The 24,459-nt window shown below is 36.4% G+C and overlaps 2 protein-coding genes across 3 annotated transcripts; one reads left to right on the top strand and one right to left on the bottom strand.

Moving 5' to 3' along the window:
- The first annotated feature begins 10,323 nt into the window (after positions 1 to 10,323).
- Positions 10,324 to 14,155, top strand: LOC133872806 (uncharacterized). Of its 2 annotated transcripts, XM_062310423.1 has the most exons (4): positions 10,324 to 10,720; positions 12,586 to 12,690; positions 12,911 to 12,967; positions 13,574 to 14,155. In XM_062310423.1, the coding sequence occupies exons 1-4, from the start codon at positions 10,400 to 10,402 to the stop codon at positions 13,901 to 13,903; spliced, it is 813 nt and encodes a 270-aa protein (XP_062166407.1). In that variant the 5' UTR covers positions 10,324 to 10,399; the 3' UTR covers positions 13,904 to 14,155. The 2 variants fall into 2 exon arrangements, with proteins under 2 accessions (XP_062166407.1, XP_062166414.1); XM_062310430.1 differs by lacking the exon at positions 12,586 to 12,690.
- Positions 14,156 to 15,443: 1,288 nt separating this feature from the next.
- LOC133872798 (NADH dehydrogenase [ubiquinone] 1 alpha subcomplex subunit 13-B) lies at positions 15,444 to 23,819 on the bottom strand. Its single transcript, XM_062310412.1, has 3 exons — positions 23,420 to 23,819; positions 15,892 to 15,963; positions 15,444 to 15,792 (listed from the first exon to the last, which is right to left on the bottom strand). The coding sequence occupies exons 1-3, from the start codon at positions 23,632 to 23,634 to the stop codon at positions 15,648 to 15,650; spliced, it is 432 nt and encodes a 143-aa protein (XP_062166396.1). The 5' UTR covers positions 23,635 to 23,819; the 3' UTR covers positions 15,444 to 15,647.
- Positions 23,820 to 24,459: the final 640 nt, after the last annotated feature.

Raw genomic sequence — 24,459 nt, 5'->3', positions numbered from 1 at the left:
GTAGCTAGTTTATGAAGTATCTGTTCCTATGAGCAGCTCTCTTTCTTGCCTCAAGAGTTTAGAGACTAATTAATCTTGTGAAGATATATGCCAGCAACACTTCCCTTCTACGCCTAAAAAAAACCAACATTTCATAACGATCATGAAGGTTCAATTTAATTACAGGCACTTCCTTAAAACTCTTGATCCATGCATGCAATATTAATTGCGAGGGAACTGTTGAGCCTCAAGCAATTTCCTCCCGACAACTTCTTCAATGACTCCCAACCATTGAGCAATATTCTGCCCAAAGGCAATGTCCACTATCCCAATGTTGTCCCCACCAAAATATTTCTTGTCTCGGCCGAGCCCATGGATCTTCCTCCATGGCTCTCAGCATCTCCAAGGTGTCTTTGATGGCCTTCTCTTGTTCTTCGCCAATAATTCAGTAGACTACCCATAATGCAGGACCCTAACGAAATCAGAGACACTGTTATAAAATCAATATACTAAAAAAAACTTCAGTTAATTAAATCAAACTAATAGCAATAATAACGACCACAAAGCTATTTACTGAGGAAATCTAGTACTGAAGATGAAGCAACTAAAAACAGAAGAGCAAGTGGGAAAATGGGAAGCAATCATGTACCTTATCTTCACATGAATAGAAGGGCTTAACAAAAGGTATTACTCGAAGGGATAACCAATTGCTCAAAAGGGTACCGGATATTGCTTCTTGGGCAAGGCCCTAATTGTGTCTATCGAGCTGGGCCTGATTCCTAGCTTCTAGTAGAATACTCAACAAAAAAACTCTTCTGAAAACAAATTCCAAAAGCATATATGATAATATTTTTTTTTTCTTTGTTTTTTGAATTTCTGAATTTAACTTTACAAAAAAACTATATTCAAAGGAGAGAGTATTCTTATTAGTCTCGCTAAATTTTATTAGCCAAAATAGTTAAAAATCATTTTTCACTACTTTAGCCATCTACTTTTTTAAAGCACTTTCAACAGCTTCATCGTTTTAACTATCCATTATCACTATTTCATTTAAATAATATTTTTTTAAAAGGGAAAAGTACACATAACTCCCTCAAACTACCATCTCATTGTCAATGTACCCCCCAAACTACCAATTGTGTTAATGTCCCCTCCTAAACTACCAAAAAATGTCAATGTCCCCCTAATGACAAAAATGCCCTTCATAAAATTATTAAAAATAAATAAAACTAAAAAAAAATTATTAAAAAAAATATAAAATAACAAAAATTTCTTCCAAAAAATAATTAAAAATTTAAAACTGTTTTTTATTTTTATTTTAAAAAAAATAATAATTTTCAGTTTTTTTTTCTTTAAAAAAAAATTTGTTCTTTTTCGTTTTTTTATTTTAATAGAAACTGGCTTTTTTTTAATTTGTTTTATTTTTTAAATAAATAAATAAATTTATGTTATTTTTCTTTTTTTTTCTTTAAAAAAAAAGTTGTTCTTTTCCGTTTTTTAATTTAATAAAAATAGGTTTTTCTTTTTCTTTTTCTTTTTTTCATTTGTTTTATTTTTTATTTTTTTAAAAAAAATCGGTTATTTTTTGTTTGCTTTTTTTAATTAAAAACAAATTGTTCCTTTTTCATTGTTTTTTTTAATTTTTTTTTTTTAGTTTTTAATTTTTTTAGTTTTAGTTTTAATTTTTTGAATTTATGAGGACATTTTTGTCTTATTAAAAAAAATTAAGGTCGTTTTTGTCTTTTTGTTGGTTTTAGGGGGGATATTGACATTTTTTGGTAGTTTAAGGGGGGACATTGACACAATTGGTAGTTTGGGGAGTACATTGACAATTGAGTGGTAGTTTGAGGGGGTTATGTGTACTTTTCCCTTTTTAAAATGAGGCTATGTGATGCATGAGAGATCACTACAAAAAAAAAAAAAAAAAAAAAAAAAAAAGACATGAGTCACGTGTCATAATGACCAAGTGGCGAGATGTAGCAGAAAAGATGAAAAAGTCAGTTGGACACGTGTATTTAGTACATGTGGCAATATTGCCTTGCGCAATATATCCACGTGGCCATGTCGCAACGTGTATTAATTAGCCACGTGTATAATAACCACGTTGCCAATTAGCAACGTGGCAAATAAGACATGTGGCTAAAATATTTATATTTTTTTAGTTTATTAAAAAATTATCAAAAATTTTTAATTTTTTTTTTAAATTTAAAATTTTAGTCATGTAGTTTATAAGCCACGTCTCCAATTGGCCAAATGGCACATAAACCACATGGCTAAAATATTCTTATTTTTTTTTTATTTTTTTCAAGAAATAAAATTTTTTAAAAATATTTTTAAAATTTAAAATTTTAGCAATGTGCTTTATGACCACGTCGCCATTTGCATGTTTTGGGGGGAAGGGTCCCGCACCTCTGTCTTCTAAAATTGTCTTTGATTTCAATTTTTTAATTTTTTTTTTTCATTTCTTTTTAAAAGTCGAATCTATCGCCTAAAAAGGACGACAGATCTGGCTTCTTAATTCTTTTTTTCTTTTTTTTAGAAATCTCTCTATCTCTTGTCTCTCCTCATTTTCTTCTTTTTTTCTTATTTTTTTCAACTCTCTCGTCTCTCCCCATTTTCTTCTTATTTCCAGCTCCCACGTCTCTCCCCATTTTTCATCAAAAAAAAGTTCTCACTTTTTTTGTATTTTTTTCTCAGCAGACGACGTCTCACCCCCACCTGGACGCACGACTCGATCGCCAACACCCGGAGAAGCTCGTTTTCGTCGTCGGTGATGGAGAAGAGGCCGGTGGTTTATGGATCCTTTTGATGGTATTTTTTGTCTTTTTGTTAATTTTTTTTGGTCCTTTTTGTTAGTCACTGGAGTAGTTGGTTTCTTTTGGTATTTTCTACTCGGCCAAATGGGTAATTTTGGAGTGGGTATTTTCGTCGATCGATGGCGTGGGTATTCTCGCCGGCCCTCGCCGAATCTCGACGACGAGTTGGACGAAGATATGGCGCGGATCTCGCATGATACATCGGCCATTTCTCCGTATACCGTATACAATATTAGAAAGAAAAAAAAAATGAAGAAGAAAAGAACAGATCGATATCTATTCTTTTCTTGTATTTACTGATTTTGGCGATGTGGGTAAGGAATAGGTGGCTAAAAATATATAATTTTTCATTTTTTAAAAAAAATAAAAAATAAAAATACATTTAGCCACTTGAGGATGACACGTGGCTAAAAGTCAAGTGGCTAAATAGTCACATATATAAAATTACACGTTGCTAAATGTACATTTAGCAACAACCAGATTCACCAAGCAGAACACACGTAGCTAACTGCACGTGGCTAGCAGTTAGCCATGTGTATGACCCTCATACATATGGCTAACTGCTTATGACTAAAAAATAAGTTTTTTGTAGTGGATAAATAAAAATAAAATAAAAGAGAGTTTTTATTGTTTTGGTGAGTGAGTAGTATTCTTTACCCACAAAATTTTTTCACCAAATTTGTGAGACTGCGAGAGACTTATTTTAGACCATTTCAACCAATTAGCTCACCAAAATAGCAGAAAAGTTATTTTTATGAGTCTACTAAAAATGTTTTAGGAGTTAATTTTGCTAGGAGTATGAGAGAGAACGATATAAAACCTCTTATTTTTATTGATATCTACCGGCTTAAAATGCCAATTTGAAGGGAAAACTAGCGAATTAAAATAGGACTCTAAGGATGACAAAAGTATGCTTGTCCACAAAATGGGATGTTATATTAACTATAATATATATAAAAATATAAAATATATAAAGGGTATGCGGATGCGGTTAAAACACTATCTACATTTGTACATGCAAATAGTATTTTTTTACTAATTGTATCCGTATATACGGATAAAAGATATGTGCGAATAATGGATACGAACGGTTAATATGCATCCGCTGTTAAAGTGTCCCACATTGCTAAGAGATCCTTGTCTTGTAGACTTTATAAGCCATGGATACCCCTCCTCTCTCAATGCGTCTTTTGAAAATGAGTAAGGCCCATGAACTTTTACATGGTATCAGAGCAGGTTCCTTTGACAATAATGGGTTTTTCCCTCCCGTTGTTGAACACATGTTTGGCCAAAGATGCCACACATGAGGGGGTGTGTTAAAGTGTCCCACATTGCTAAGAGATCTTTGTCTTGTAGACTTTATAAGGCATGGACACCCCTCCTCTCTCAAGGTGTCTTTTGAGAGTGAGTAAGGCTCATGGACTTTTACATCCGCATGTACACCCAAACCTTGCACAGTAGTGGAATTTTGTAAAGCTATCTACCACATGTTAAGTTCATACCATATGTTTAACTAGGACTTAAGGTTCGTTTAGGTTTGCAATTTTAAAAATGCGATTTTAAAATGAGCAATTTGAAAAAGTGATTTTTAAAAACTCAGTTAAGCGTTTGGCAAAATCACAGTTTGGCCTTTAAAATCGCAAGTTAGAATTTAAAATTCTACGTTTTCAAAAAAACACGCACTTACCTGCGATTCGGAAAAAAAAAAAAAAAAAAAAAAAAAAAAAAAAAAAACAGTTTTTTGCGTTTTAAAATCTTAATTTTTTAAAAATGGTATATTCTTTACGATTTAGTTTAAAATTGCATTTTTTGTTTACAAAATCGCAATCATAAACGCACTCTTAATAATTGTGCTTATAAAGCCTGTTTACGGCATTAAAACTCAAATCTTGAAGCACAAACTCATGACTATTATTACTTTAAATTGTTTAAGGCGTTTAAAGCAAATCAATTAATATTTCTTCCATTTTCAAGAAACATATTTTCTTATGGAACATGTTTACCCCTTCGGCTACTTTCATATTTCTTGAACCCTAGGCGTTGCAATGGAAGTAATGCTAGAAGTCAATTTTGTGTTCTTTCAATAATGATGTGACTTTTAAAATTACCGTTAAACTTGTAATTGATCATTATTGAATTTCGATCAAATAGTGATTTTAAAAGACATTTCATTATTAGAGGGACTCATTATTGGAGGAACACAAAATAAACTTGTAGAATTACTCACGCAGTTGGCAGGTCCTGAAGAATCATTACAAGCTCAATCATGTGGCCTCAGAAAAGTTGTATGCAGTGGAATCTTTTCTGAGAAATAGACCATGGGTGAGCAAAAGACTATCACAGTGTACGCCACATAGTTGATTCGCCCAGTGTGGCTTACCATGCTATTCATAAATTGACGTGGGGTAATTAACTTATTAAAACTTAGTGCACATATTCTTTCATAAACATAAGTACATAACATAGTTGAGTTCTTAGGCTTGCGTATATAAATTTAAATTTTTATTCATGATAATGACATAAAACATCATGCTGATTTTCATAATTCATAACATTGCTAAAATATCATGGCCCTTCATAATTCATACCATTTAAAATATCATGGTATCTAGCTTTCATAATTGACAGCCATAATCCTTGCATATGATACAACTTTTCGCTATTTTTGTTCACGTAACAACTTTTATTTTTACTTTTAAAAATAAAAAATAAAAACCCTAAAACTATGTAGGAGACCACTTTGCCACATGGACAAGGTGGTCAAGAGTTATGTCTTAGGGTGGCAAAAGATCATATCTCAATTAGAAAACCATCTGTCCAAAATTCTACATGTTGCATTTTACAAGTATGCCTTGCAAAATGAGAAACTCAAAGATCGTGGGTAGGGGTGAATTGGGCTTGGGCTTGGTTTGTACGGAAACTGGCCCGTGAAGGTTCGCTAATTTGAAAATGAGAAATTAAAATTCGAAAAATGATTTATGATTTTAAAAAAGAAAAACTATTTTACGAGAATTAAAGAAGTATTTCTAGTCAAACTAAAAATGTTAACTATTATTTTATACCGCACCAAACATTAAAAAATACGAAAAAAATATTTTTAAAATATTATTTTACGTCGAAACAAATGAGACCGAAGCCTCTAAAGAAACTATACCATAGGCAGATAGAACAAAGTTCATGTTCAATTCTAGGAGTGACAAAAAGAAAAGAAAGATATAGGCATCTCAAAAGACAATCATTCCATCATTCAAACACGTTTATTTGTATAATCATCGTGGATTTTTTCACTCACATGGTAAAATTTCAACAAATAAATTGTCAAAAATACAATAATGCAAAAAGCATATACTTCCCCAATAAATTTCCTTTAGTGTTCTCTGAGCTTTCTCTTTGTACACTCTCAAAATCTTCCAATTCCTCTAAGGTTGTATTTGTAGCTAAACTTGGAGATTTGTATCCAATCTTGTTCGAGGTTAGTGAAATTCAAACTTTGAACTATCCGAAATAATTCTTTATTTATTTTTAATATGATCTATTTCCTACATTTAATGCAACAGTACTCCTCCAAAAGGAATTCAATCCCAAGACACTAGGTAATTTACCGGAATTGTGGATACAAATTTCTAACTCATACAAACCGGTCTCTAAAAACGACAAAAAACACATGTGATTTTCACATGCAAAGAACACACATCATTATTAGAAGTTGGTTCGTAAAAAATTTATGTCCGTTGTAAAATTAATAGTTTTACGTGCAAGTGAAACTGTGAGTTCATAGCTCAATAAGTAAAAAACCCAAATAATTTTGTGTGATGTGAGACCTCTTTCAGTCTGGTAAAATATCTATCATTTGTTGAATGGGTTAAAATTCTCAAAGTATAGTCCTGCTTGAAACCTAGCTTGGAGCAAAACATTTGCTTTTCTTAAAAACAAGATGAAATTTCTTAAGCACAATGAGAGAGAGTTTCTCTTTTAAATAGTAAAGCTCAAATGCTTATAATGCTATTTCAAATCTCTTCTAAAGCTGAAAACATTCCAAAGTAGTTACTATTTACTTATTCAAATCTCTAGTAAAACACAAACTAATACTGAAAGTAATTGCTTTAGCATAAAAGACTAGCTTTTCTAAATTTGCATACATAAGAAATACTGACATAAGACTGAGGTCCTAAAACCGATGTTTGAGAGCCTTGATCAAATACATCGGCAATAAAAATCAAACTCAGACATATATTCAAGTTCTGCAGTTCCAGATTCGGCAAAAGAAAACAATCAAAAAGAAAGGGAAAATGCAAGAAACTTAGAAAAGTGAAACGAACTTACTAGCTTCTTTCTGGGACCAAGACCAAAGAAACAAGAACCAAGTGAAGAAGCCCAAATCAACCCAAAGAGCGGAAAATTTATTGTTGTCGCTATAAAAGTATTGATTAAATAATTAAATTTATTTTTTCTTATAAGCTTAAGGTTTTAAGATAAGTGGTAATTCATAAACTAACCCAATTAAATTCATATCTTCCTATCAGTTTAATGTTTTAAGATGAGTGGTGATTTAACATAGTATTAGAACAAAGATCCTGAGTTCGAATCATGTCTCTATCATTAACTTTCATTTTTAACTAAATATTGTCGAGAACGGCCGATGACACTGTTGGTGGAGGGAGGAGGAGAACCAAGCTAGGTATGTCTAGAAAGAAAAAGGAAGAAGGTTAAAAAAAAAACAAAAAATAGTACTTTTGTCCATCTGCCGTCAAGAAAACTAACGGATTTCTACGTCAAACTAATAAGAACTTGACACGTATAATATACCTCATTAAAAAAAAAACTTAAAAAAAAAAAAAGGTGGCTCGAGCCACCCTTAGGGCCGGTCACCACCCCCAATGGGTCAAACCCCTACATTTTTCGTTCTTTTTCGCCAGTTGGGGGTGGCGCGACCACTCCCGTTTGCCCTGCGGGTGGTTTTGTCCACCCCCAAGGGGCCAAACCCATACATTTTTATTTTCCTTTTTGGCGCCTTGTGTTTTGCCATTTGACCACCCCCAAGGGCCTTGGGGGTGACTGAGTCACCCTTTTCATTTTTATTTTTTTAATTTTTAAATTTAAGTTTTTTTTTTTTTTTAATGAGGTATATGACACATGTCAAGCTTTGATTGGTTTGACGTGAAAATCCGTTAGTTTTCTTTGTGGCAGATGGACGAAGGTACTATTTGAGTATATGCCTATAAGGGAGATATCACCTGTGACGAAAGGGAAATCGAGAAGGAAAAAATAAAGTTGTTAAAAAAGGAACAAAAATGCATTTAACCCTAAAAAATAATAAGTCCTTGAAGAGAAAAAGAGACTTTTGTAAATAAACAAACAATCAGATCAAAATTTAAGAAAATACTGATGGATGGTAGTTTAGAGAATGTGTGTAAATTTAAAAAAAGTAACAAAATTTAGAGAATAGTTAAATACGTTTTTGCTCCAGTGGTTTAACGACTTTATTTTTTGCCTCCTATGGTTTACTTCGTATCGCAGATGGTATCTTGGTTATGACGAAAGATGGAGATGATACTTCTGTCAAAAGATTGACGGAAGTCCACGTCAGCACCTCTAAGGTGTTGACATGTGTCCTATACATTAAAAGAAAATTAAAAAAATGAAAATAAAAAGCTTTAAAAATTAAAAATATTAAATTAAATTAAAAAACTTAAAAAAATAAAAAAATAAATAAAAATAGAAGCTAAGCCACCCCCATGGCCCAAATGAGGTGGTTCAGCCACCCTCAAAGAGAAAATGGAGGTGTCCGAAACCACCCCCAAAAGCCTTGCCACCCCCATTTGGCTTGAGGTAGGTTCAGTCACCCCCAAAAGCGAAATCCCCTAAACCTTTATTTTTTTTTTTTATTTTTTTTTTTTGGCTCTTAGGCCTTGTGGTGGTGATTGAGACCACTCTCAAGAGCCAAACCCCCCCTCCCCGCCCCCCACCCCCTTTGTTTTTGACTCTTTGGCCTTGTGGGAGTGGCCGAACCACAAGGGCCAAACCCCATAAACTTTTTTTTTTTTTTTTTTTTTGGCCTTGTTGGATGGCTGAACCACCCCCATGGCCCTTGGGAGTGGTGGGCCAAACCTCCTAAACCATTTTTTATTTTTCTTTTGCTCTTTTAGCTTGTGGGGGTGGTTGAACCACCCTCATGGGCCACAGGAGTGGTTCGGCCACCCTCAGAACGACCGGTTTGGGGTGGTTCAGCCACTCTTAGGCCTGTCAATTTAGGGTGGCCGAACCACCCCCAAGGCTTTTGGGAGTAATTTTGGCCACAACCATTTTCTCTTTGAGGGTGGCCGAACCAACCCCTTTGGGCCATGAGGATGGTTCGGCCTCCCCCATTTTCTCTTTGAGGGTGGCCGAACCACTCCCTTTGGGCCATGAGAGTCGTTCGGCCACCCCAAACCGGCCATGAGGTGGCTCCATTCTATTTTTAAAAAAAAAAAAAAAAAAAATTAATGCCTTTATTTTTTAAAGTTTTATTATTTCATTTTTTAAAGTTTTTTTAATGCATAGGATACGTGTCAACACCTCTCAAGTGTTGACGTAGACTTCCGTCAATTTTTAGATAGAAGTTGAATGGAAGTTTATCTCCGATTTTAGCTAGAAACAAAGTAGCATTTACGATACGAAATATACTACGGTCGACAAACGTATTTAGCCTTTTAGAGAAATTGGTGGGACTTATATCACATGCAAACCGCATAAAGCCATAAAATGGTAAGATTAAGCCCTTGTGCCATGCCACGTAGAGCAATACTTCGAAACCTTTCCCGTCCACCCCCAAGCCTCAATCTCATGCGTATCGGTGCATGGGGTCTAAGGGTATGTCTGGGTTTTGTATTGTTTTGTATTATATTTTATTGTGTTTGAAAATGTTGTTTGGATGGGTTTTTAAAATTCTTTAAAAAGCATTTTTATATATATTTTTCTTAATTATATTCCATTCAATTCACACTCTTAATCATCTTTTTTAAATTTTGTTTTAGATTTTTTAAATCATCCAAATATAATTTTAAAACTCAAATCTTTTTAATATTCTCAATTTTATATATAATAAAATATAATTTTAAAAAAAAATTGAACACTCAAACATGTCCTAATGATACATTTGGGTGTTAGATTTTTTAAATCAAAATTCAATTTTTATTTGGTGCGCGAAATTCAAAATTTAATTTTTTAAAAAAAGTTAAATAAAATATTATTTGTTTAAAAAAAATAAAAAAATAAAATTTATATTTTAAAAAATTGAATAAAAGATAATTTATTTTTTTAAAAAAAATTGAATAAAAGATAATTTATTTTTTTAAAAAAAAAAAATTGAATAAAATATAATTTATTTTTTTAAAAAAAAAAAATTAAAATCATATTATTTTTTAGAATCCTGTTACCCAACACACCTTTACCTTTCGAACTCTTGGATGATTTGGAATACGTAATCGTAATCGTGAGTATGTGACCACGCACCACATCATGACACATGACGCAGCACTTATTGTCCTCCCTCGCACGGCACCGACTTCAGTTCACACCTCTCAACTCTCTATATTCCACTTCCTCTCTCTCTCTCTCTCTCTTCGATGGCACAGGCCGAGCTGCAGGAAAAGCAGACAAAGACACCGGAATCACCTGAGAAGTACGATGTGGTGGGGGAGGAGATGGAGGGGCATAGGAAAAGGAGGAAGAGGAAGAAGCGAGAGAGAGAAGAAGTGGTGGAAGATGTGGAAGAGAAGAAAGAAGAAGGAGAAGGGGTTCTGCGAAGGGACCCATTGGAGGTGTTTGGTACGGACATAATGTTGAAGATACTGAGTAATCTCGACGCACGCAGCGTGGCACTGTCTCTCCTCGTCTCCCGTGGCTGGCACGCGGTGGCCTCCAGCGACCGCATCTGGGGCGCCAAGGTCGGTACCCTTTTCGTTTTCTCTTGGTTATTTCTAAAAGCTTGGATTTTTTTGGCATATTTTGTTTTGTTGGTACAATTCGGGAATTGGGTTGTGATTCTTTTTCGGTTTGGTTTGTTTCTAACGGGTTTCGTTGTGTCTGCTCAATTACGTACTTCAGCTAGACGATGAGATTTTGAGAATAGGATTTTGATTCTCTTTTAAATTGGGTTTGTGCCCAGTTGGGATTGGCTGCTTTTGCTACACACGTTCTTTTGTGATTAAGCATTAACATTGCTAGAGATAGGGTTCTGCTTGATTGTGGTTTTTTGAGGTTGGCTAACACCCATCTGGGTTCTACTTTTACTTCATGATTGAGTTCTATGCTACCTACACGTTAGCGGTAGATGTTTTTCCAATTGGGTTCTTTGTGAGTTCATTTCCGGAGAAAAGTGGTTTCCATCCTTACATGATTTTGAATCATACCGGTTTGGTATTTGGAGGCTGTTAGTTTCAGTGCTTTATTTCTTAGTGGGTTTTCATCTTTGTGTATTTTACGCAAGTTGAGGTTCTCTGTTCTCATTTCTTATGTGTTTTTTTTCCCCCCTGTATTTGATCGTATAGTAAGTGTTAGTATGAATTTGAGTAGGAGTTTGTTCATCCCCTTCATTTTCATATTTTAAAATGTTCCACCCTTGACCGGCCAGTTTTTATCTCTAAATTTGTAGTCGATCTTAAGCAGCATACTGGTAGGATGGTGTTTAACTTGGGTTAGTGGTCAAGCCGGCTAGTCCTAACCTGACTTTGGGTAGTCTAAGGTTGTAGGCTCTTATGGCCTCGCAGGCCATAATCTGAGTCCTATCTAATTTTGAAGTCGCAGCCAGTTTCTAGAAATTCAAGTCAATCCGTGATAGTTTGCCTTCAATATTTGTACATGACTTCTCTTGGGGCCAATTACTTAACAAAAAAAAAAAAATTGTAAATGACTGCTTTATTCATATGGGTAAGTACCTGTTATTCTTTATCTCAATGATGGTAACCGGCTACATAAGATTTATTTTGATGATATATTTGTGATATAAAAGTTATTTTGAAGCAACCTGGTAGTGAATCATCAAAAAAAGAGCAGTGATAAAATAAAACAGTGGAAATATGGAACTCTGAATCTGTCTGGGACTAATCAAAAAATAAGAAGTAAAAAAAATGTGTATGGGAGCATACCTTCCCTTGAGGTCAAGTTGGATTATATTTATTTTCTAAATGACAAATGTGAAAAAACTCCATAAAGAGGATGATGCCACTAAAACAGAATGTTATTTTTCAGAAGTCATATGATAGTGGAGGGAGGGATCAAATGCAAGTTGTGCCTTTATATATTATCTGATATTGATTGCTTATTATAAAGTCTAGCACTCTTTGATTTACTATTGTATCAACAAGTTGGGTTTGGTGACGTGAAGGTTTTAGAGAGGATCAAACTAGTTTTGAGTGCCAAGGGAAGGAGGAAATATTTTAGCACTGTCAAATTAATTTATGCATTTGAGTCATTATGTAGTTGGAATTTCTGTGCCTTGGCTTATGATCGCTGAAGTAGCATTTAGCATCTAGGATTAGTTTGAGGAGGTAATTAGATTATTAAGGAGCCTTACATATGGTCAATAATATTTTTTTGGCAACATAACAATTATACTAGCCTCAACTTGGATCTTGCCTGTTTTCATGACATGGTAATGGTATCAATTAATCATGAGATTTGATATGCATAAAATGTGAATTGATATCAATTGATAGAAGCAACTTAAGTTCATTTTCCTAGTCCTAAACTTAAGGAATGTGGTAAGGAAGATTCAAGCACTTCTTTTTTCTCTCTCTATCTTATTTTTCAGTTGGAGGAACTGTGGCTTGGGAAAGCACACATACCTCGCCTGTCACAAATCCGGGGATTATCCAAATTGGCCGCTTATTCATTAGCTGTCATGGATGGCAAGCGTGTAACTCTTCTATTTATCTTCTCTCTCTCTCTCACTCTCACACACGTGCGCTCTCTCTCGCGCGGAGGAGCACATGAACACAAATACATACAAGCACTGACATGACATATCTGCACCCATGCTCACGTATATCTGCAGTAGTACAAAAATCTCATCCCTGATGTACCCAATGAATTTTAAGGAACATTTTCTGACTGGCCTTTTTTTCCTTTGTTATCAGACCCGTATCATGAAGGATGATTTGTGTGATCATGTTTGGGAGTTTCATTTTAACAAGGTATGTGCTTTTTATATTAGGTCGTATCATCTGTTTGAGTCTTCATTGACTCGGTATCTTATATAACATGTTTATAGTAGAAAGGTTTAATAGTTGCAAAGGTCAAAGTGTGGTTTTCCTTGGTAACTATTCTATTTATGTGAATTTGAAGTTCATTGATGTATTACAAAATAGAGAACTAATGAATTTTTTTTATATTTTTTCTTTATCATAAACTGAGAATTTCATATTCAACTATTAGCATGACTTTGCTGATTAATTCCAACTACTGTCAAATTTCCCCAAATGATTTTGTAAGGGCGAAAACCATATATTTTACATGTGTTGCTCAAGTAGAGCGAACTCTCTCAAGTAAACATTAATTTTCATGAACATAATTTCTCTCTATGCCCATGGTTATTACCAGATTTTCTTGTTATTATTTGTTTCAAATGTTTCATGATATTCTTCCCCACTAATTTTCAAACTCTGGTATATCTCCAGCCTTGGCCAGCTCATATCTCATGTTTGTCACCCTGTGAGTAGCAATCTCATGGTTTGCACGAGTCCAATTGCCACTCTTTTGGATGAATAATCTGACAAAATATCACCATTTCATTTGCTCAGGGGGCACCAGAATATTGGAGAAATCTTGATCCTTATTGGAAGGGCACTGGCCCTCCCATGCGCCGCTACTTCCATCCGGATGGGAGCCAAAGTGCAGATCCTGGTGACAAGGTATGGGGCGGTCATGAATGCTGTTACTTGACATTCACTAGTATTGTCGGTGAAGATAAAATCAGGGAGCACTATGTAAGGATCAATCGATGGCCAAGATTGTCCGTGTCTCGGAAGCAGGATTGGAGCTGGGAATTGTCAAACCACCTTTATTCCTACTCGAGCATCCCTGATGCTCACAAGAAAGGTGGGACTGGGCCGCTTTATGGTGTTATGTAAATATATATATAAAAAAAATTAAGTTGTAGGGTTTGCTAGATATCTGCCAACGAGTGTATATATCTTCCTTAAGGTGTTTGTCAGTGTTGTGTTACATGGTCCAAGTTATGGACGTATGAGTGCATATGTTGTTTGTAGAGAAGGAATAAAGTAAGTAATGCCATTGTAAATTTGTCTTCTGTTGTGACCTAAACTGCGGCCAAGTTACAGCTTGCTTGGATATCCTTAATATCACTTGCATACTTTTTCCCATTTTTTTTTTCTAATTAATAAGGCGGGAAGGGCGACCAGTGTAATTACTTCCCTTGGCCGTGACCATCGGGTGGTTCTCACCCATTATAGAATGTTCGGTTTGAACCATAGCTAGTAGCTATTGCCTTGAAAGGCAAATCCGTCACAATTCCGCCAAAGTGCAAGCAGGTAAAATCTTTTTTTAATAGCATCTGGTTCACTGATTACTTCCACAAGCGGGTTCAAACTCGTGATCAATAGGAAGAAAGGAGGGGAGAGTTGAACCCTATCCCCTGTTGCTTTACCAACTCAACTACCACCTTGATGGTTTCCTGTCATGTGTCTTATGTTCTCGTTATCTTGCATGTATGATTACTGCAATTCTATAGGAAGGCTAATTTGGATTGACCCAAGAACAATGGGGTTTTCTATATCAAGTTTATCTCTCGATAGAAATGCTACATCTATTTTAAGTACTTGTTTTTTGAAGTGATATTTAAAATTATTATTGAATTTTGGACAAGGTAATCTATATATATGATATATCAATAGAAATTTTCACTGCACGTTGAAGAGTAAGCACTTGGAAGTGCATGTAATATTTCTCATATCTTAATTGTGATAAGTAAATGAGAATTTCTAGAGAACCAAATCAATGAGCAAAGATTTGGTATCAGTAACGATTGCCTAGTTAAATCCATCTTTTAGTACCAAATGAGACGTCACTACGAGGATATAAAACCATCCACATTGGATGCTTTGAATTTTTTTTTTTCGAATTTTGGAGAATAACCCTACCTTTTCTGATTTTGAAGAACCCTTTTATAAAGAACCTACATCTCATTCTCTAAGATCTTTATTTATTTTTATTTTTTTTTTAAGAGAACGACTCTTTTTTAGTCTTTTCTTATTCTTTCTTTTAAGCTTAAAAAAATTAATTAAAGAGAAATATAAAGTTTGGCAAGGAACTATTAAAATAAGAGATAAGGGATCTGCAGTGATCCTTCATATATATGAAGGATCATCGTAGCATTTTCTTTTTTTATTCTTTATGTTTGTTGTCTGCTGCTCTCTTCTGAAAGATGATCTTCACAAACAGTAGCACCCTTTCATAGTCTGCAAATTTAACTGTTGACTATACTCTTGTTTGAAGGACATCATTTTTAAAATCACGTTGCAGCAGCAAGCTTTGTCTGTCTTTGTGGCAACTTCACTTACCACCATACTTGGTGATTGACCCAAAACCACCGCCAAACCTCCATTGATTATGTCTAGGACCACCACATCCACCCAAATTTTAAGATAAAGATAAAAGAGTACATAACAACATGGGGTACTATTAAACAATGCCTGTTGTTAGTGTTTGCAAAGCAGGTAAAAGAGAGTTTCAAATACATTTTTATTTTCACTAGAAATGGGCTCAGAGTGAGCAACACAAGAAACTTGATTGAAAAATAACCAACTCTTGACGATTTAACATCAACCACAAAAGCAACTGCAGTTGGAATAGTATTCACCAGACATCAGGACGGAGTTCACCAGTTGCTGGGGGTACCCATTTCCCAGAGTTGTATACATTTTCACCAACTTTCCAACCAGGCACGTCCTTCATTACTTCGGCCTCATATTCAAGATACTTCTTCCACTCTTTGACAAATCTATAGAAGGCAGACAAACAGTATTAGAATTCTGAACTCAGGGGGTTTATATAAGGAATGGGTGGTGGAAGAGGACTATCTGATATGTTCTCTGCTTACCTTTCGTCTTCTTCAGCTTGAAGAACAGGCAATATTGCTCTCCGGGAAGCATATTTTTCTTCCTTAAGCGCCCTACAAAAGGCACATGTTTTCAGCAAAGAGTGTATCATTTTTCAAAGAAACCTCATATTGGAAACATAGAGTCTTACCCCCTTAAATTTAACATAGAGTCTTGCCAATAGAACAGGAACAGTATAGGGGATAACCAAACATATGACTAGAAATACAGAATGAAGATTCCATTAAGTCCAGCTACAAAAATTATTTATTTCTCCAACCCAAACCCCATTCAAATACATAGTCAAAAATCAAAATAAATAAATCTATAAACAAAATTCTTCTTATAGAAACTCATTTCTGATTTGTGAATTGAAAAACTAGATTTTATGGAGAACAGCAATGGGTATTGTTAGCAGAGATAAAATGCCACGAGTATAAGCATATCTAAGGTTTTAATGCAAATCACCTTGCCTTCCTTTATCACTGGTTCTTATGACCTAAAATTCGATCGAATCTCCAGGATTGTAAATATACCCAAAAAGTATCGCTTGTTACTCTCCATGAGTTAAAGTTAGCACACCATATATTTGTGAACCATGATCACCTAATCCTTCTTTTTTTGATAAGTAAGAGAAATATCATTAAAAGCGCAAAGCGCATTCAAGTACACAGGAAGTATACAAGAAAGGCATCTAAGAAGAAGAAGAAAACAAAACAAGGAAATCATTAAAACTAATCACTAAAGGTGCAAGGAACGCAGTCGTCCAAGAGAACAAAGAATGAAAGAAAAAAGAAATGAGTTCCTCAATGGTTCTTTCTTTGTCCTCCAAGCGTCTATCATTGCATTCCCTCCACAAGCACCACAAAAGGCAACAAGGAATCATCTTCCACACGACCGCACTCCGAGAGCGACCACCCGTCCACCAACAATCGAAGAAATCTACCACCCGAAGAGGCATAACCCAAGACAGACTGAAGCGACTAAAGATTGCATTCCATAGAGCGCGTGCAACCTCGCAATGGAGAAGAAGGTGATCCACAGACTCCCCATTCATTTTGCACATGCAACATCTATCAATCACAATGACACGCTTCTTTCTGAGATTGTCCAAGGTGATGATCTTCCCTTGCACTGCCGTCCAAGCGAAGAAAGCCACTTTCAAAGGAGCCTTGGTCCGCCAAATACTTTTCCAGGGAAAATGAATAGCCTCTTTGCAAGCAAGAGCCTTATAGATAGATCTACATCAAATTTCCCTTTGTGAGAAGGAGACCACTAGAGCTGGTCTTCCCCTTCACAATCCACTCTGGAGGAGTACAACAAAGAGAAAAGGAAGCCAAAACAGCCACCTCCCAGTCGTGGGCCACTCGAAAGAAGCTAACATCCCACTGATAGGTAGGGTTGGCAATTTTGACTCGACCTGACAACCCAACACGAACACGACACGAAATTAGCGGGTTTGAGTTTATCTTAAACGGATTTGGGTCTTAAACGGGTCTACTCGTTTAGTTTGGTCTGGTGGGTTGTGTCACGGGTGACCCGCCAGACACGATTATTCAAAAAAAAAAAAAAGGTAGGAAATTAGTTACTGCAAGCAAAAGGAATAGTATTACTAACAATGAGTGAATATATAGTAACATATGCGCCGCCCTCGCCCCCCCTCTTCCCATAAAAAACGCGATTTTGGTTTAGGACATGTGAGAGAGAGAGAGAGAGAGAGAGAGAGAGCATTTGAATTATTATAAAATAGGAACTACTGGTAGTAGGAATTTTTATGAATTTATGATATGAGAGAAAAATAATAGGCCATGCCAATTGCCAAATATGAAGAAGAGACTGAGTCAATTCCCACCGTCTCCCATCCATCCTCCTTTAAACCCCTAATTTACAAAATGAACCGCTATTACTAATTGTGAGCCATCCTCCAATTATTCTTCAAATATGCTACCTACCAGTCTCTCAAACCATAATTGATTCTTCTATTAGCTCGATTCGAAGCCTGAGTGGGTGATTTTGGTTTGCTTTTGACCGCTATATCTAGGGCTTAGGGCTAGGGATAGAGTTTTAGAATGAAGGGGAATTCGGGTGGTGGGAGTGGTGGTGGAGGAGGGAGGGATAGGGAATGACGTGGAGTTGCTGTGTAAAACGCTGCAGGTGGAGCACAAGCTCTTCAACTTCGATCTCAAGGAGAAACCTCGGGGCCGCTATCTCAAGATCTCCGAGAAGACCTCTGCCACCAGGTCCACCATCATCGTCCCCTTCTCCGGCATTTCCTAGTTCTTGGATCTTTTCAATTACTATGTCAATTCCGATGATCAGGACATCTTCAGTAAGGAATTGCAGCTCGACACCAAGGCATTTCCTTCTTTCTTTCTCTGCCCTCGCCCTTATTTTTATTTAATTTTTTTTTTTTTTTAATACAGAAAGTTCTTCTTTTTAATACATAAAGATTGCTGATTATTTTGATGAGATGAGTCAAACAGGTCGTGTCGACCCGATATGACCCATTATACTAAACAGGTTTCACGGGTCGTGTCGGGTGACCCGTGAAATTGACGTGCCGTATTCGTGTCTGGAGCCCCCGACCCGTTAAGTGTTAACATAAACAGGTCGTGTTTGGGTCTAGCTTAAACAGGTCACGGATCGTAAATGGGTCGGCCTGCATACCCGTTTTGCCACCCCTACTGATAGGACCCGCTCACCAGAACCGAGTGGTCTGCAACACGTGCATCCTTGTCACGAGCTATGTCATACAAAACTGGGAAAGCTTCCTTGAAGGGCATCTCACCACACCACACATTGTCCCAAAAACGGATCCTAGACCCGTTTCCCAAAATAAGTCTGGTATGGCTACTAAGCAAACTCCACCACCCCTTCCTAATCCTAATCTTCACTTAATTTTAATTAGCAATAGCAGCATACCCCACAATTGGGGCATTGATTAATAAATATGCATTCATTGACTTGATGCTTGATTATAACTTGTTGAGACAGAGAGCTTCATATATTTCCCTCTATAGGAGACATTGGATGTGATCAAATTTCTTAGAAGAAAAACCATGTTGAATCTTTGACTTTATGGGGAACTTTGAATGAACAAACGAGCTTAACAGGGAAAATGGTGAAGGAAGCCAAGCCTGATGAATTGACAATGACACAGAAGGAAAATAGCAGAGGATCTAGGGCCCAAAGTTTAGTGCACCAATAAAATTAAAAGGTAGAGTTTAAAGAGAATGAAGAGGATAATTTTTCACAGGAAATATTACAATAAATGTTTCAGATACAGCCACCTAAATGGGATCCAAAAGATATCGTGTCTGACCCCCAATGAGATACACTCACTATGGCATCAATCACCTTAGGGCATAGAGTACTATAAAACAGAAGGCAGCTAACAGCATTTTCATAATTCCTCTGGGAGAAGTCAGTAAAGGATCACAAGGCTGTCATAGCATAGGAACACTGTCCTGGAACTATTGTGCTAGGACGGGACTTTGACCCCTTCGGTAAGTGACTTTTTTCTTTTCACCACAAGAGCTCTAATTTTAAAGCAGATGCAGCATATATAAAGAATAAATATGGCATTAAGCTCTTTATTCCTTCAAATACCAACCCCAAAAAGATTCTTTAAAAAGAACAAAAAAAGCAAAAAGATGCTCTTTTGTAGGAATGGGCAAACCCAATCAAATGTACATTTGAGGTCAAGTATACAAATTATTTTACCTTTTGGTTCCAATATTTCTTAAACCACCATCTTAATGTTGGAACCTCACCATGATACTAATATACTATTATGATGATCACTCTAGTTAAAACCGGTTTAAACATCAATAGTTCCAAGTGCAGAGAAACGATTCCCATCAACAAATGAATTTTGCCCAGATCAGTCACTCAACGGTAAAGGAGTTAATAGAACAAAGATCATGATCAACCCAGGTAACCATAATTACTAGGCCATGACTCATGATTGCCCGTACTAATCATAATATTGAATGCCCATATTTTCTCATATTACTTTCTTGCAAGTGCTAGGAGCGCCACACCATATTGGGCAATTAAGAAGAGCTTAACTGGCTCACCACTTGCTTTGCGTTGCGTAAGACATGGAGATTTACTGCAACTAAAGCCTAAGTGAACCATCAGATGCATCATAACATTTGGCTGTTTATTAATTGCAGATACTTGTGATGAGAACTTTGACAAAGGGTTCTTCACTAGGGACCTTTTGCTTGCCTTGCAACATATTATATTTCATTTGGGGAGTACATAATCCCCTCAGAGTTTGGTTTTGATAATAAATTCTATCCTGAGATTCTAATTGTTTCAACTAAAAGCCTGAACTTCCATCCCTCTGTCCACCTCTATCAACTTGACCATAATACTACATGTGTGTGAGAAAATCATTCAAAAGAATACAGCTCCATTTCAACGTTATGAGTTTCAAGAGGACTGAAAACCACTTTCAAAGCGGCTCTCCCTCCCTCCCTCCCTCCTCTCTCTCTCTTCATTTTGTCTCTCCCTATTCAAGAACCCCAGCTGTTAGAGCCCCTCCCATTTCTGTGCGCTAACTCTTTCTCTCTCTGAGTTAGAATTTAGATGTGGGTTCCGATCAGTGGTGGCACAAGGTGTTTTTCTGCGATTTGGGAGTCATGGGCTTAGCGGTTTACCTAACACTCCTCCCACTTCTCACTCTGTCCACACCAAAAGAAGGGAATGGGTGATGAAGACAAGTGGCAGTACCCTTACAAAGTTTACAAAAGGCATGGAAATGATGCTTCAAAGGCCCAAGCTTTAATTTGGCACATGTCAATATTCAAATATGAGCCTACTTGGGAGTTTGCATAATTTAGTTTGAATCTAGTTGGGTTTTATTTTGAGTTACTTTGCTGGTGTTTTATTTGTAATTTCTGTGCGCTCTCTCTTTCTCTCTCCTTTCAATTTAGTTGCATATTTTCTTCTTGTAATACTTCTCTGATCCTATCATTTGGTATCAGAACATGGCTACCATTAAGAAGCGTATCAAGAAGGTAGAAGTGGATGCGCAGGAGGTTTGTGAAGCTATTCGACGACTGGAAGTCGAGGTGCAGAACACCAGCATAAGTTCACAGGAAATGGAGGCATCGTTGAAGGAAATCACTGAATTCTTAGGAATAACAGTGGTAAACATGAGAAGCCCTCATCATCCTCAACTGAACCAGGATCATTGACGCAATCCTCGAGTCATAAGGATGATTCTAGCACCCATGTCGCACTGCCAAAGTACATTAAGATGGACTTCCCATGATATTCAGGGGACGATCCATCGGTGTGGCTCAATCGGGTGGAGCAGTTCTTTGAATACCAGGGAACAGCAGCAGATCAAGGGGTTATTCTTGCTTCTTTCCACCTCAAATGAAAAGCTAATCGGTGGTGGCAGTGGTTGCAGCAAGTGCACAAGGAGGAAGGTTTGGTGGTTACTTGGGATGTGTTTGAAAGAGAACTAGAGGTCTGATTTGGTTCCACTGAATATGAAAACTCTGATGAAACATTATCAAACATCAAACAACATGGGACGTTGTGCGACTATCAAAGAGAGTTTGAGGGGCTGGCTAGTAGGGTTATTGGATGGCCATAAAAGGCTCTAATTGGAACTTTCCTTGGAAGCTTGAAGACAAAGATGGCCACGCAGGTGAAGATGTTTTGACTCAATACCTTTCGGGAAACCATTGAGTTGTCCCGAATGTAGGATGAGATATTGGCATGGCAACATCAACTAAATGAATAAAATGTACAAAGGGCAGTTCACATGCCAGATAGTGATGCAGCAACATCACCTAACCCTTGTACCGTTTCGTTGATAAAGAAACTTTCTTGGGAAGAGATGTAGAAAAGGCGTGAAAAATGGCTAACTTTCAATTGTAGTGAACATTATCCTACAGGGAATAAATGTCGTATATCTCATCTCTTTTTCATCGAGAATGACCAACCTTGGGAGGTCATGGTAACCATAGAAGGAGAGTCAGAGCAGCAAGCATGAACCTCAGGGACAAGGTTCCAACTGAAGGGGCAGCGAATGATAGGCACAATGTGTCTTTGTTATGGAAGTTGTATTGCACTGTTAGTGGGTTACTGCTCGTAGAAGTTGTATTGTATTGTTATTAGGTTATCTTGTGTTAGTGTTAATATGCGATAGTGGAGTAACTGCTAGTGGGTTATTAGTAACTATTAAGTAACTGATGTGTTCTACGTTTTATAAGCAGTTATTTGCTCACCGAGTGGGTAGAGAATAAATTATCTTGTGTACTGTGGTATTTCTCCAACCCAAGTGGAGACTCTTTCTATTTACTTGCATATTTTCTTCTTGTAATACTTCTCCGATCCTATCACCCAATGTTTGATCTTATCTCCTCTATGCTAATTTACCGACCCAACTTCTTAAATTACTCAAGACAATAGCCTCGATGGTAGACACCCACTCCTGCAAAAAAGGAAAAAAGAAAGTTCGTTTGGCAAAATGTTTTAGATGGTGCTTTTTGCTTCTTCTTTTTTGTTGTGATGTGACATAAATGTGAAAGTAGTTTTGAGTGTTTTGTATTTTAAGTTGTTTGTTAATGCTATTATTTTTTTTTTTGCTAAAAAGCAAAAAGCTACCCTCAAAAAGCGTTGTCAAATGAGTCCAATAGAACTACTTTTTTAATTCAAATTTCTTTTCTTGATCTTTCTTCAAATTCCTCCCACAAAATGTTTAATAAAACTCCTACACCCGATCCTTTATGTTGAACTTTGAATTCCTCACTCCCCAACTCTTGCAAATGAAGACCATACACCTTATTTGTAGATATTACATAAACAACTTACTCAAGTATAACAACCCAATTTTTTCCCCTCAAAAGCCTAACACTTTCCTGTCCCCTATCATCTTTGAAGATCAGATTGCTTGACTCAAAGTCAGAGGAGTTGTTATGATTATAATCATAAATACAAATTATCCATATCCACTCATGATTTTCAACCTCATTGGCGTGAAGTTATTGCCAACCAACGTTTAGCAAACCATCAACTTTATTGACATTCCAAAGCAAAGTTCTGCGGTTTCAACAAAGGGAATACAGTCAACTCCCACATTTGAATGACTCCAAATCACAGTGCACATTACAAGTCGCATTTGCTTCTCCACCAAAACCCAATACACAAAAAACTCATACCGGATTGATAGCTAACCTAAACAAAATACAATTCGTTTTTGAAAAAGGATAATTATCTAAGAATTGCAAAAGATATTAGCCAAAATAGCAAAACCCAAAAGACCCACCTCATTTCTAGAGCCCATCTCAAAGAACCACCAAAACCCAGAACTCTTTCATCATCAATATCAACAAGAAATCAACAAAACAAAGATCTATGCACCACTAAACATAACCCCCACATCTCCATTCGACCATATTGACAAAACAGCCAAACCCAGATAAGCAAATCATTGAGCAAAACAAAAATATCAAAAACAAGAGATAAAGAAGAAGCTGATGATGATGGCGATCGAGAAATGCTGACCTGCGGATCTTGTTGCCCTTGCCGACCTGGTACATGCCCCAGGAGAAAGCACCGAAGGCTGCGAGGAAAATGGCCACGGCGCTGGGTCCCTTGTTGGGGATCCTACGGGCGTACCGGACCGGCGGGAACCCGCCCGGAGGCGGCCCGTCTTGGAGGACCGGCATGTCCTTCACGCTCACCATGCCTGGCTTCTTCCTTATCGCTGCCTCCGTCATCTTTGGTCTCTCTCTCTCTCTCTCTGTAATTTGATAGAGAATAGAAATATGGGAGTTCCGAGGAGCTGAGTGGGTGGAGATTGGAGAAGAAGCTGAGGAGGAAATGTTCGTAGCAAGGCTGTGTGTGTGTGCAGTGGTGGTGGTGGTGGTAATGTGCGGGTGGGTGTAGGAGAGTGAGCTTTTTGGCCAATTCGAAGGATACAGGTGGTCTCCTGGTTTAGGGAAAAAAAAAAAGGTTGGTGGTGGTGATTCGGCTACATTTTTTTTATTAATTTTAATGTGTATATATATATATTCTTTTTTTATAGGTAAATGTGTATATATATATATATAACAAAAAACAAAAAAACCGGTTACCCGACTATTAACCGGTTTCTTAAAATCCTATAACCGATAATCACAATCGAGGTACCCAATTATTCGATAATCCGGTTGCAATTATTTCCAATTACCCAGTTAGCAATTGTTGCGGTTATTAACGCTTACCACTTATTAGTAAATATTAACCGCCGCGCTTATACATCCATTGTATTAACAATCTCAAAAACTTCAAGAGGAAGATCGCTAATTTATAAACATTAAAGGTAAAAAAAATATGAAAAAAAAAAAAAAAAAGAGTACAACTTTAGAGAAATTAAACGTATGTTTCCCTTCCAACAAAAATTTTACATGTAAGAGCATTTCCTACGGATTAGGTAAATCCATCATAATATGTATTTTTAACTAACATCACTCAATTTTCATCTCCAACAAATTAGGTTGAAAATAAGTAGAATACATTTTTTGCTAAGTGAATTGCAATATATTGCTATTCATTGTAGCACA

Source organism: Alnus glutinosa, chromosome 1 (assembly GCF_958979055.1).
Source record: "Alnus glutinosa chromosome 1, dhAlnGlut1.1, whole genome shotgun sequence".
NCBI lineage: Eukaryota > Viridiplantae > Streptophyta > Magnoliopsida > Fagales > Betulaceae > Alnus > Alnus glutinosa.
This window is presented reverse-complemented; position numbering and strand designations above follow the sequence as displayed.

What these genes read in the sequence shown, in the direction of transcription:
- LOC133872798 (XM_062310412.1), bottom strand. Translation starts at nt 23,634, where the DNA reads ATGACGGAGGCAGCGATAAGGAAGAAGCCAGGCATGGTGAGCGTGAAG. An exon ending in AAGGGCAACAAGATCCGCAG is followed by an intron (nt 15,964 to 23,419) that starts GTCAGCATTTCT and finishes TGCCTTTTGTAG; the next exon opens with GGCGCTTAAGGAAGAAAAAT. An exon ending in CAAGCTGAAGAAGACGAAAG is followed by an intron (nt 15,793 to 15,891) that starts GTAAGCAGAGAA and finishes TGCCTTCTATAG; the next exon opens with ATTTGTCAAAGAGTGGAAGA.
- LOC133872806 (XM_062310423.1), top strand. Translation starts at nt 10,400, where the DNA reads ATGGCACAGGCCGAGCTGCAGGAAAAGCAGACAAAGACACCGGAATCA. An exon ending in ACCGCATCTGGGGCGCCAAG is followed by an intron (nt 10,721 to 12,585) that starts GTCGGTACCCTT and finishes CTTATTTTTCAG; the next exon opens with TTGGAGGAACTGTGGCTTGG. An exon ending in GGGAGTTTCATTTTAACAAG is followed by an intron (nt 12,968 to 13,573) that starts GTATGTGCTTTT and finishes TCATTTGCTCAG; the next exon opens with GGGGCACCAGAATATTGGAG.